Here is a 13,947-nt window from a genome sequence, read left to right on the forward strand (position 1 = left end):
GAATTTTCCCTCTCCTGGAACCTGGAACCCTAATTTTGGAAAGTTCCTAAAAAATAGGAAATGTGCAAAATTGATGAAAAATCATTTTGCCAAGACAACAAAAATTCAGAATTTCAAGAAAATTCTTCCCAAATGAAGTTTTCTCTCTCTAGGCATTTCTCGCCAAGTGGCAGTCGGGTCAAAGCATGTTGAGGTAACAGAGCATCTTTTGCATGTAGCCATCGCATTTATGGCATTGTAACAGATTCCTTTTGCATGCAGCCGTCACATTTATGGCATTGTAACAGATTCCTTTTGCATGCAGCCGTCACATTTATGGCATTGTGGCAGATTCCTTTTGCATGCAGCCGTCACGTGTGGAGATGGTGGAGCATTTAAAGCATTATGGGCGATTTTTGCACGAGGGAATATTCGTTGCATGTTGGGCAAATTTAGTAAAGACTAATGCATTTAATGCATTTTGATGCAAATTGTAATAGGCTAGAATTAATTTTATATGGGCATCATGGGCATTTATTGTAGATTCCCACCTTGTTGCATCATGTGCGGGGAACCTTTTGGGGAAACCCTAATCAGGGTTTGCATGTAGCCAAGACATGAAGCCTATATAAAGGGGTGACCCCCCTCATTTGTAAGGAGGGAGATTTGTATGAAATTGTTGCGATAAGTTTTTGAGATAATAACAGTGAAACATTGTTCTCTGATGGCGTCCACTTAAGTTATTTTTTCAAAACTTGAATGGTTTCACCTTCCTCACTTGGAGTAGAATTTTATTTTCTTATTTGTTAGATAAAGTGCTTTGATTTCAATGAAGAATGTAATGGTGTTTGATGAATTTCCATGGTTCATACTTTTTGCTTCTTGTTGATTATAAGATACCTGAACCCCCAAATTTATTCTAAGTTCAATTGTGAATAGTCGTTTGGATTGCGCCGTGTTGGGTATTCAAATGCACTTTCTCAATGTGAAAATCCTTCAACATCCTCAGAAGATTGCACCGGTTCTTGCAGAGTTGTAGTTAATCTTGGCGAAGTAGAGCTTGGTTTATTTGGAATTTGTCCACTAGAGCACTATCTATTGATATCACTACCCTTAGGAGTAGATTTAGATCCTTCTAAACCCTTGCCCCTTTATTTTTAGTTCATTTTAGTTTGTTCGAAGCAGAAGCATCACAAAATCGCTATATGCGATGATGGAGTTCCAGCCACAACAAAGAAGTGGAAGAACGATCCAAAAGTAAGGCCTCTTGGATTACCAGCAATCACATCGGCCAATTGAGTTACGTTCGTTGCATTAAGGAACCTTGGAGTTGATTTTTTGAACTTTCCGCAATCTTAGCGTACAATCGCACTTTAAGCAAGAGAGAGTAAGGTGACCGTTGGTAACTTTATTCTGTGTTCGACGTAGTCATAAAAAACATGTCAACACGACTTAAGATGTCACTTTGGGGATTCAAACATGGATCTCCATCTTGAGAACCTTATGGCATTGCCATTTAAACACAACCCCATTGACCATTAAAGCTTTTTGTTGCTTGTGAGAACTTAAATGATTTGACTCCTATGCTAACACTTCTATCCTACTTGCAATATATTATTTGATTTAATGAGATGGTTAGATACTGTCGTGTGATGTTCAATCGTGTTACACAGGTTCAAATGTCTTTGATGTATCCTATTCAAAGTTTGTAAAAATATTTTTAAAGATATTTTCAGAAAATCAGACCTTCATTAGGGAATTATATTCATGTGTGTTATTGTCTATGAACAAAAATAAATTCTTGCCAAGTGCTAGTACATGTTCCCCTAGACAATTGCCCTTTTTCCAATTTATAATGTTGTGGTAGCAAATACTAAGACTATTACTGGTTGGTGGATGCAGTTAAATTCCAGGGAGAAAAGATGTTGGGAGCTTTGCGGAAAAAATCTGCAATTAACTTGTTAAATCTCATTTCTTCAGTGGTATGTTTCAGCCTTCTGCTTAAGTGGCCAACTGATGCTATCCAAAATTTAAAAGCAGCATTCAAGTTGATTGATTTCTCATTTTTTCTTGAGCATAGGGATGCACAAGCATTCTGTATCTCATAACTGATCACCTTAGCTTTGTTGATCGTATTTGTTTGTTAATTGATTTATTAATCCAAACAAGTGGGATGAAATGATAGGGCTTGCTAAGCATGCAAAGTGAATTTTCTTTTGCAAGATTCAGAGCTATTTCTGTTGCCATAAGTTTATGCTTGTTTCTTTTGACAGATCTGTAGTTTCTTACATTTTTGTGCAGAGACATGGTCTGGGGTCAGAGGGGGTGGTGCCTCTGGTATCCACACAACTAAAAAGTCTATCTACTGCGGCTAAAGAGGTAAATCAATCAACCATGGAAATTGCATTATAAGCTTCATAGCCTTTCATTGCAACTAAAGTGCATTTTTTGGGTGTTAATTAATAAATTGATGTAAAAGAATAATCAAAATGTACTGTAAAACACTAACGAACAAGGGCATCTATTAAATGTTTGAATCTGACCTCTTAAAAAGCTTGTCCTCAAATCCTAGTAAACTTTGTTTTTAATCATTATATGCTCCCTTAAATGTATTCAAAACTTTATCTATAAACTAATTTCTGCAGAACCAACAAGGGGCATATATGGCCTAAAGTTTATATTCCTTAAATGTAAAAGTTCTAATGAAGTATAAAAGCTTTGAAATCTTGTAGACAAGCAAGTGCCTTTTGAACTTTACACATCATACATGAGAATATTCTTGAAAACAAGCTTGTATAAGTTAGTAGTAATATTATTTTCATCAGAATTTAAATCTGTTTGCAGATTCATCCATCCTATGAAAGCCTAGATCTATATAAGCTTTCGTCTATGGAAGCTTCTAGGAACCAAAATGCAAGTAGATGGGTAACATCAATTCTCAAGGAAACCCTGGACACAAAACATCTACACTAAAAATATACAAAAAATATCAGGCAGACAGCTCTTGGCCAACATCTTAATGCATGGATACCCTTTGCTTATGACCCCGCATTGTATGTTGAGATGCAAATAAATGTTTGCTAACACAAAGTCATCCAGTTGTATGTAAGCATACGGAATGTGTAAGTATGTACTCCAGTTCCTTTGTTCTTATGATTGGAAACTTGTGGAGGATTTAAAATTAAATTAGCAAACTGAAAAAAGTAGTCTCTTGTGAGAGGATGCTGGGGAAGGACATGGGAAAGGACAATATATTTTTCAAACTGCCGGAGTTCTTCAGTCTGCCACAAAAAACATGATGGCAGTATTGGATGCAGCTGTCAAGGATGGCAAAATCAATACAGCTCTGCTCTGGAGTCCACTGAATGTAAAAGAAAATATTAACTGTTTGTTAATGTGCAATTGATAAGAGACTATAAGAAACTCTTGCCCACACCACATCAGAAAGAGTGAACAGAAAGGAGGAAATGCATCAGATAGAATTTACATTTGACAACTCTAGACAGAAACCTTGTTAGGCTGTTAGCAGAAGTCTTTGAAAATTGTTACCCGAAAAGCTTTAGTGTTCTAGATGCATCACCAGCTCTGTAATATAAAGATGTTATAAACTTATAACATTTGGAATGCACCACCAATTTTTTTTAAAAAATAAACATAAACTTCACTCCATAATACAGTATCACTTCGAATTTACTTGCATACTTATGAAATAAACACTAGTTTAGATATTGGATGAATATGCTTGAACAGGATTGGGAGTCAGCATTTTGAATTACAGGAAACTACCTCTATTGTTGTAGCAATGTAAAAATTCATTAATTAGATAAACCAGAAACAAATAGTGTAGATTCTCTCAAGCAATTTGATGGGCCAGACCATGTCCCAAGAAAATTAATCATTCAGAAACTGTTTAAAAGAACCTTAGACATTCATTGAATCAAAGCTGCATGGGCACGGCTTTTTTAAAATGTATATTATTATTATAACCTTAAATTTTATAATTTTATTAATAAGAAATATTAAAGTTTAAAACTTATAAATTTAATTTTTAAATACTAAATACTTATAAAATTTATCTTAATGATTAATAAACAACTTAATAAATAACAAACTTATTACATATATCAATAAAATTAATATATTAATAAGATTATAAATAAATTTAAATTTAATATTAATAAATTTATAATATTAATATTAATACAAAAAGTGTCTAGCTTAGCTAATAAGCTTGTAGCATCACTCTGGCTGCTATATTAATATTGAATCTATAGTAGTGGATAACGTTCATAGCTTGTTACAAGTGTTGAGGCGATTAATAAGTTTGTATGAATGAATGCTTTTAATGACGTCCATGAGGCCAAACAGCCTATGGGATCCATGGATAACCAGCAAATCGGATAATCACAAAGGGACCATGAAGAAGAGACCAGTGATCCCTGTCTACTTAATTTCTTTTTTTTTCTGTATCATCCGAAGATATGCATTTGGGAAATTTCCCCCATCTAATTGAATCCATAGCTCATTTCGAATAGGTTCACGAGAAGGCAACTGCGCATCATGATCAACTGTTGGTTTTTATATAGTTGAGCAAATGAATGAATGATCTTGGTGTCATTTGTTAGTGATATAGCGTCAGTCAGTCTCCTTCTAACCGACTATGCAGATTAAAATGTGTGAATGGCCTATCGGCCTTACACATTTTGCATTTTGATTAGTCATGATTAATCATAACTATACCTTAATGTATGTGTATGCTTAATAAGGAATTAGTAAATAAGCAATATTGTGTTAAATCGGTATATATCCGATTGATCATTAGTTAGTAATATTTTATAAATGACAAACTAATGATTACCTGTCATCCTATTGGAAGGGTGCGATTACTAACAACAGTCGCATCCTTCCAAGGATAGTCAACTCCCTTTGGGGAATAGTTATGATCAATCTCGCCTTCATTTGCTGACTAAGGAATACATGAAGGTTAGCGGATAGCATACACTGAGAATAATATCAGATCGAATATGATAAACAAGAAACAAATAACATATGGTGATCAACATCATTTTGATTGCATTACAAAGGAACATCATATCGTGGTAGGCTATCATATCGATAAGAGTCATATATAGCATATCAGGTATTCATATTATCTACAGATCAATAACACAACATACGGTGGATTCAAACTAAGGAGATTGAACAAATGTATAATCCGTAGCATAGCTAATCCGTATTGCAGATCAAACATATATATAAGTCAGACTGGAGTTTATATATATTCTATCAATATCAGATTGTGATCAAAACATAAATTAAATTTAAAATTACCTGCATATTATAAATCTGATCAAAACTTAACATGGTATCAGAGCAGGCTTAAGGAAAGATCAGATCAGATTTATAGAAGCAAGGTTATCTTCCACTATTGTCTTCAAGTTCGACTACTTCTATCAAACATCAAGATGGTGAATGGAATTAGAGTTGAAGACAGACTTGAGGGAGCATCAAACTTCGTATCTTGGAAGTTTAGAATTATGCTTTCCTTGGGTGAAAACGAATTAGACGAATTCGTGAAGAAAGCCATACCGGAACCAACCGAAGAGGATGAGAAGCTTCAATGCAAGAGAAAGAACCACAAAGCAATGAAGATGTTGGTTGACTCTGTGAAAGATCACATTGTGCCAATTATCTCCAAGTTGGAGACGGCATATGACATGTTCAAAGCATTAGAGGAAATGTATGAGATCAACAACACAAGCCAAGCCCTTGCATTAAAGCAACAACTTCACCACATCAAAATGACGAAAGGAGAATCCATCACCTCATACTTCATGAGGATTACTGAATTGAGAGATCAACTCTCTACCATTGGACACACTATAGAGGGCAAAGAGTTAACCATGTTGACACTCAATGGTCTCCCTTGAAATTGTCATGTCCCCTCCTTGATCGTTATACATAACCTAAACAAAGCAATTATTGTTATTAATTAATATAATAATTACCAACGAATGATAATTTGAAACTTATCTATTTATTAAATATTATTATTTAATTAATATTTATTATTAATAATATTATGGAAATATTCAAATAAAAATAAATTAATAAATTATAAACATAATTTACATCTTCATCGTCCTCATCCACGTTGCAGACTTGATCGTTGCTACCATGGACTAATACGATTAAAAAGATTACAGACCTGATGTTACTGTTACAGATCTGAGAGCATCAATGGCATCGAATATGCTTTTGGTTAGCGTCAAAATTGTTAGTATTATCTAAATAAGTCTAACAGCACATCGAAGACTCTAAATAATGAAACGGTTGAAGACTCTAATAATGAAACGGTTTAAATAGAATGGCAACAAAGCATTAGTTATTATGCAGCGATAACATTATTTAAGTGTTCAATAACTATCTTGAAGATCGATTCTTATTACTAATTGATGGCTGATCGATTTATCCAAGCAAGGTGTCTTTTATGTTTCATTTGGGTGTGTCTCTTCATGAAGAGACAAGTATATAGATATATATACTTATTTAAGGAAGGAAGGAATGGGGGGGAAGAGGAATTAAGAACTGTCATAAAGATTACAGACAGCAACATCCTTGTTATTGGTGGTAGGCATGGGATGTATTTAATAAGTATGTTTAACAGATGAAGCCCGATAATGTGTTTATGCAGAATTTAATAGTAATATTAATAAAGTCTGCAATAGGTATGACGGTCATGTTTAATATCAGCCACTATTATACTAACAGTTCATGTTTTTAGGCAGTAGTAGTATTAGTGATTTATACAAAAGGTAATTAGCAAATGTATTAATAATTGGTAAATTAATAAATAGGTAACTAATAAAATATATATATATATATATATTTGCATATATGTTCATATCAGAATAAGGAATAATATTAGGGTTATAAATATAGGTATTGATATAATAATCGATATTAATATAATAATTATAATTAATATAATATCTTTAGAAACTGTTCTGCAGTAATGCATGATAACTCATACAACTAGTAATTAATAAATAAATAAATGATTTATAAATGAATCAGAAAAAGATTAATTATTAGTATGGTAAATTGGCAATTACATGATAGACTAAAGAAAGATAGAATATCACAGATTTGATTCACGTTAAAATAGACTTGACTCTTAATCAAGTTAGTTTAAGTCACGAGTACTTTGAAATAGATTAATTATGGTTAAAATAGACCAAACCCTAGTAGGGGACATTACAGAAATATCCCCTGTAGTGAAATGACTGAAAAACAAGGGATATTTACTACAAACTTGACTCTTCAATCTGCATGTTATGCTGTTTGGTGTTTGCGTGTTATGCTGATAGAGTGTCTCAGAAGTTTTCAGTTTGTTATGGAGGTCTTCAAACACTTACTTCTCATGAATGATTAACCATAAAGACTCCTAACAAATTGGACAATCACCAAAGATGTATTTGCTACTAAATTATAAAGTTCTATGCTACTTTAGACACTTACATACACCAACAGCTTGCTGTCATTTTGACAAACAGCTAGCATGAGACCTCAGACAAAAAATGAATTATGAATGCAACCTTTTTTCTTTTCTTTCATTCAAAGAGATGTACCAATGAGTCCTTACAAGGATATTATAGAGATCCAAACTCAACCTATTATTGACTCATAATTTTCTGAGTACAAAGACAGCCATGACTTCATACATAAATATCATTAAATATTCACTGAAATCAACACCAAAATGAACCTGGTTGAGACTCCTTGATGCAAGGATGAAGAAGCAATCAATATCCTATTTGTTGAGCCAACTCCATCATCAAAAATGAGGTGTTTCCAAAATCGCCCCTGCTGTCCATGGAGATCTGATCATAAATGAAGTTATAGCTGCTAGTCCTCAAGCTCCTCTCCCAAAATGTTCGTCTTTCCTTCACAAGTGTGGCGCTGTCCTTATTGATGAGATTCGATGCCAAATGGATGAGTTATGAGCAAAATTGAAGGGTGGAGGCTGACTGCCACGATTTTGTTTCAGACTGATATATTACTGATTCCTCCACAATACACCCTCAAATTCTCACAAGATGAATCACCTAACTCCTCCAAGATTATCGCTGGCCTTAGTAGGAAGATTTGATGACTTATTGGTGATTTTTGATCCAAATTGTGGGATAGTGTTGACATGTTTTTTATGACAGCGTCGAACACAGAATAAAGTTGCCTAATGGTCACTTCACCCTCTCTTGATCAAAGTATGATTGCATGCTAAGATTGCAAAAAGTTCAAACAATCGACTCCAAGGTTCCTTTATGCTACGGACGTGACTCAGTTGGCTGATGTGATTGCTGGTAATCCAAGGGGCCTTACGTTTGCATCGTTCTTTCACTTCTCTACTGTGGCTGGAACTCCATCATCGGATATGGCAATTCTGCGATGCTATTGCTTCAAATGGACTAAAATGAACTGAAAGTAAAAGGAAAAGGGTTTAGAAGGATCTAAATCTACTCCTAAGGGCAGTGATAACAATGAATAGTGCTTTGGTGGACAAATTTCAAATAAACCAAGCTCTGCTTCACCAAGTTCAACTACAACTCCGCAAGAACCGGTGCAATCTTCTGAGGATATTGAAGGATTTTCAAATTGAGAAAGTGCATTTGAATACCCAAAACGATGCAATCCAAACGACTGTCCACAACTGAACTTAGCACAAGTTTAGTGGCTCAGGCTAACTTTACACTGCAACTTACAATCAGCAAGATACAAAAAGTATGAACCATGGAAATTCATCAGACACCATTACATTCTCCATTGAAATCAAAGCACTTTACTACTTCTAATCTAAGTGAGGAAGGTGAAACCATGCAAGCTTTGAAAAAATAACTTAAGTGGACACCATCAGAGAACAATGTTTCACTATTATTTTCTCAAAAAAAACTTATCGCAACAATTTCATGCAAAGCTCCCTCCTTTTACAAATGAGGGGGGTCACCCCTTATATAGGCTTCAAGCCTTGGCTACATGCAAAACCCTAATTAGGGTTTTCCCTAAAAGATTCTCCACTCAAGATGCAACAAGGTGGGAATCTCTAATTAATAACCCATCATGCCCATATACAATTAATTCAAAAGTACCCAAAATAGCATCCATTGCGCATTAAATGCACCACCTCCTTCAAATTCGCCCAACATGTGTTGAATATTCATCCATGCAAAAATCACCCCATTATGTCATAAATGCTCCATCATTTCCACATGCGGCGGCTGCATGCAAAAGGAATCTGCCATAAATTCAACATGCAATGACCAGGTTGCCATTTGGTCAAATATTCCGGCAATGAATGCGCCACTATATTGCCATGCGTTCAATAGATCCTCGCCATGCAAATGGACTCTGCTGTCGTATATCCGCTCCTGCACATCTGGAATTGTTGGAGAGGGAAAATTTGATTCGGGAAGAATTTTCTTGAAGTCTCCTCAACTTTCCTTGCTTGAAGAAGGTTTTTTATCGATTCTGCACATTTCCTATTTTTTAGGAAAATTTCCAAATTAGGGTTCCACGGTCCAAGAGAGAGAAAATTCTCCTACGAATCCAAATCTGTAAAACTTTTGAAATTTGGTTGTGATTTGATGCCCGAGAATGGATTTTTTCAAATTTTTTCCCGGGGGGGGAAATTTCTTGTTTAGTTCATCCTTGATTCCTTCCTTGCCTTAGAAATTTTATGTTCAATTCATCCTTGGGTGTGATTTCTTCCTTGCTTGGAATTTTGTTCCGAAGGAAGGAATTTCCAACACTAGCCAAATTTTCACCTTTTCCAGGAATTTCTTCTTCTTGGGTGCAATTCTTCTTGGATAAAGGAATTCATCTCTTTGTGCACTGTTCATTCTGGCGCCCTCCACAAGGTCGGGGCGCAAATTCCTCCTGAGGAAGGAATTCATTGTTTGGTGAATTGTCCATGTCTCCTTTTCAACATCCCTATTTTTTAGGGATCCTCCTAAAATTTAGGAGCCAGGTTCATTGGATGAAGAATTTCACCTCGATTCTGAATCTATAAAATTTTCCACATTTGGTCGGGATTTGGTGTCTAAAAATAGGATAATTGAAAATTCGCCCAAGGGGAATTTTGCTTTTTATTCCTCCTTGACTTTTTGGATTCCGTGCCTTAGGCAAAATTTCAAATTTTTTACCACGCCAAGGATTCATGAATTTTCCTTTTGTGAATGGCTTTCTCAATTCAGCGCCCCAGCCCAGACCTGGGCGCATTTTCAACATGTCCATGGAGAGGTGGAATTTTCCACTTGTGAATGCATTTCTGGTTTTGGCGCCCCAGCCATGACCTGGGCGCATTTTGGAGATGTCCATGGAGAGGTGGAATTTTTCACTTGTGAATGCATTTCTCAATTCAGCACCCCAGCCCTGACCTGGGCGCATTTTGGAGGTGTCCATGGAGAGGTGGAATTTTCCACTTGTGAATGCATTTTTGAAATTAGCGCCCCAGCCCAGCCTTGGCGCATTTTCACCATGTTCATGGATTTTTCCATCATTTTAGGCTCTTCGTCAAGATATATATATGAAATATAACATTCAAGTATACACTTATACTTTAAGTTATATTTCATATATATTGTCAGGATGTTTGAGAGTGGTTTCAGGTCCATAGGAATCATAATGCAAATTCTGGATTTTGGAAGATCTTCCAAATTTCTAGACTTAGTCAAATTTCAGGCCATTTTTGGATCAGGATGACATTGGTGGATTGATGTGAATTTCTGGACTTGGATGATTTTGCATGCTTTCCTCTTATGGAATAGGAGTTCCAAACTTAACCATTTTTGATCCAACTTGTCTGCCTTTTGACTTTTCCGGATTTAGAAATGGTCTTCAGGAACGTTCAGTCTTCAGCGTCTTCGGAGATATTTAGCTTTCAGTGTTTTCCTATGAAGATCCTGCCAAAAATAGATTTTCCCAAATAGTAAGTGTTTCAAAATGTCAAGGTTTGGGCAAAATAGGTCAGAAAAGCACTTACTAAAAATAGAAACTTACTAAAAATAGAACTTACTAAAAATAATAAGTTTGATTTTTGGCAAAATTAGACCAATCCGAGACTCAGTAAAATCCTTAAAAAATAGGAACTTTCTAAAAATAGAAAGTTGCTCCGTTTTGGCTCAAATTTTACTGGGAGGTTCCTTGAAGGGTTCTAATTCCAGTCGTATGTTGAGTTTTTTCAAAACCCTAATAGAAACCCCCTAAAATCTAGGATAGAAGGCAGAAACCCAAAAAAGGGACAAAACAGGCCCTAGACTTCATAAAACTTGCCCAAACGAAGAGCAGACTTGATCAAATGACCCCCAAACACTTGCAAAGTAGAGAGACTGATGAGACTGCTGCGAAAAGACCCCAAAAACGCAAGCCAAAAGACCGGGAGGGCCAAAAAAGAAGGGGGTCCCCATTTGCAATGGGGCGATGTGTGAAAACGTCACAACAGATAGGAGAGAAGAACATGAACTTGCTTTAGACCTGCAATTTACAACAGCAAACTCACAAGCTTTCCTCAAAATGTTCTCCAATAGGATCGCCTCACTACTCTAATCAAAATCGATACACTATGGGCCTTCAATCTGAAAATCTGATAATATCATGAACCCATCCACCATGGAAATATAGCAACTCAATAAGAACGTTTAGGAAGACTGATTTGTCTCCCACTCTCAACAACAACCCCTCGGAAGATCTCTCACCTCCTCAGTTATGCTAACCATTGGGAGTTTTCGTTCCCAAATGATTGTCTGCAAAAACCCTCGGCTCCACAAATATACACGAGAAGAGATATTCACAACAACTGATGATGAACAATGAACCATCCTCCTCTATTTATTCTTTTCATATCCAATCATGTGGTCCCTTCTAGAAGATTCTCTTCTTATCTTGTTGCTACACTTTATTATTTTATTACACATTAATCTAATTACACTTTTAAAATATCATTATATTATAATTAAAGTGCACACGTCTCACAATACGTGTAATCTCCTTATTTCGCCATAAAATCAAGTAGACATAAAATGTGAAGCCGTAAATCATTGCAAATCGACCCCCTAATCAATCCTCTTGGCCTACGAGGGTCAAGTGATAGGCCAATCCTGTGAATATCCGTGGACCAATGAAAAGGGGACATTACATCCCTTCATCATGGGAGTCATTTATTCAAGGGCTAAGCGCAAGATCAAAACTTCCTAAGTTTGATTGATTGAAGATAGACTACATTCAAGAAGAGTCAAGATTGGTCACAAGAGGCATTGGTCAAAGTTCTACAAATGAAGATATTCATGTTCTTGCCTCTCACTCCTCAAAGAAGGGTAAGAAAGGACATTTCAAAAGGAAGAAAGATAAGGAATCTAATGATGGTTCTACATTCAAAAGAAGGAAGGATATTTTAAAAATCCAATGCTTTAGATGTGACAAATATGGTCACTGTGCAATGAAATGTCCAACTAGGACTATGCCTCAAGTTTCCATTGCGGATGTTGGTGAGACTCTTACACAAAAGGATTTAGATGGATTCATATTCTATTCAGCCCTTTCAAGTAATGTGCCTACCGACCACAATACTTGGATAATTGACAGTGGTGCATCTCGCCACATTACCGGATTTAGAGAACATCTAAATGATTTGGTGGAGAGAACTTTGAATGAACAAGTGACCATTGGAGATGATACTAGTTACTCTGTGAAAGGAGTTGGGACCTCCTCTCTTCACCTAAATTTAGGCTTTTCCTTGAAATCGAATGATGTACTATTTGTTCTGGGAATTAAGCGAAATCTTGTCTCCATATCAGCCTTGGAAGACAAAGGATATCGAATCGCATTCATGGATGGCAAAGTCCTTGCATGGCCAAAGAAATCAAACATCAAGACAACTCAAGCCATTGGAGTTCGTCATGGATGTCTTTATAGACTTTGCACTCTTCCTCCTCAAGCCTTACTTCATGATTCATCAAGTACTTGTGAGATTTGGCATAGAAGGTTGGGTCACCTTCACTTTCGTGCACTACCTACAATTAATGGAGAAGATGGTTACAAGCCTTCCAAAACTCAACCAGGAGCATGAAGGAACTTGCAAAGGTTGCGCATTGGGTAAGAACACTAAAGGTACATTTCATAGTAGTGAAAGTAGATCCAAATGCATTTTAGAGCTCATTCTTTCAGGTTTATGTGGTCCTATGTCTGTTGCTTCCTTGAGTGGTTTCTTGTATTATGTTATTTTTATCGATGACTACTCTAGGAAGACTCGGATCTATTTTTTGAAAAGTAAAGAATTTGATGAAGTAGTTATGAGAATTAAGGAATTCAAAGCTCTAGTAGAGAACATGTTAGGGAAGAGGATCAAAGTCTTGAGATCCGATAATGGAGGAGAGTATACCTCCGGTAACTTCCGTAATTTTTGCATTGAAGCTGGGATTAAGAGGGAGTTTTGTGTTCCCTATAATCCTCAACAGAATGGTGTATCAGAAAGGAAGAATAGAACTATTGTGGAAGCAACCAAAGCCATGATCCATGATCAAAATTTTCAAACTTCTTTTTGGGCTGAGGCTTCTAGAACTGTTGTCTATGTTCAAAATAGATGCCTGTTGACGTGTATTTTGTACACAATCATACACAGAATAAAATACCTAAAGGCATCTTATCCTCTCTTGAATAAAGTCTCTAACTGCTGAAGATTCGCATGAAGGATCAGTTAGGATGACTCCAATGTTCTGGTTAGTAGGGTCTCTACGTGTGGACAAGCACCAGTGGTATGATGTGATTTGCTGTATCCTCAAGGGGTCTTACGCTCCGAAAGCCTGAAATTTTACTAAACTAAGAAGCTTTTCAAAAAAATAACAAAAGGATAGGGTTTTGCAAGAAGTCTAATCTAGTCTAACCCTAAGAATGACTTCATGTGGACAAGACTTGGCA

The 13,947-nt window shown here is 36.0% G+C and overlaps 1 protein-coding gene across 2 annotated transcripts in view; it reads left to right on the plus strand.

The window, feature by feature from the left end:
- LOC131046353 (pyruvate dehydrogenase E1 component subunit beta-1, mitochondrial) overlaps positions 1-13,947 on the plus strand; it is a 116,028-nt gene that overhangs the window by 14,327 nt on the left and 87,754 nt on the right. For both annotated transcript variants that reach the window (XM_057980079.2, XM_057980078.2), the window contains exons 2-3: positions 1,882-1,961; positions 2,281-2,358. In XM_057980079.2, coding sequence (XP_057836062.2) covers positions 1,902-1,961; positions 2,281-2,358 — 138 coding nt within the window. In that variant the 5' untranslated portion in view covers positions 1,882-1,901. The remainder of the gene's footprint in view (positions 1-1,881; positions 1,962-2,280; positions 2,359-13,947) is intronic.

The sequence above is a fragment of the Cryptomeria japonica genome, chromosome 8 (assembly GCF_030272615.1).
Source record: "Cryptomeria japonica chromosome 8, Sugi_1.0, whole genome shotgun sequence".
Lineage (NCBI taxonomy): Eukaryota > Viridiplantae > Streptophyta > Pinopsida > Cupressales > Cupressaceae > Cryptomeria > Cryptomeria japonica.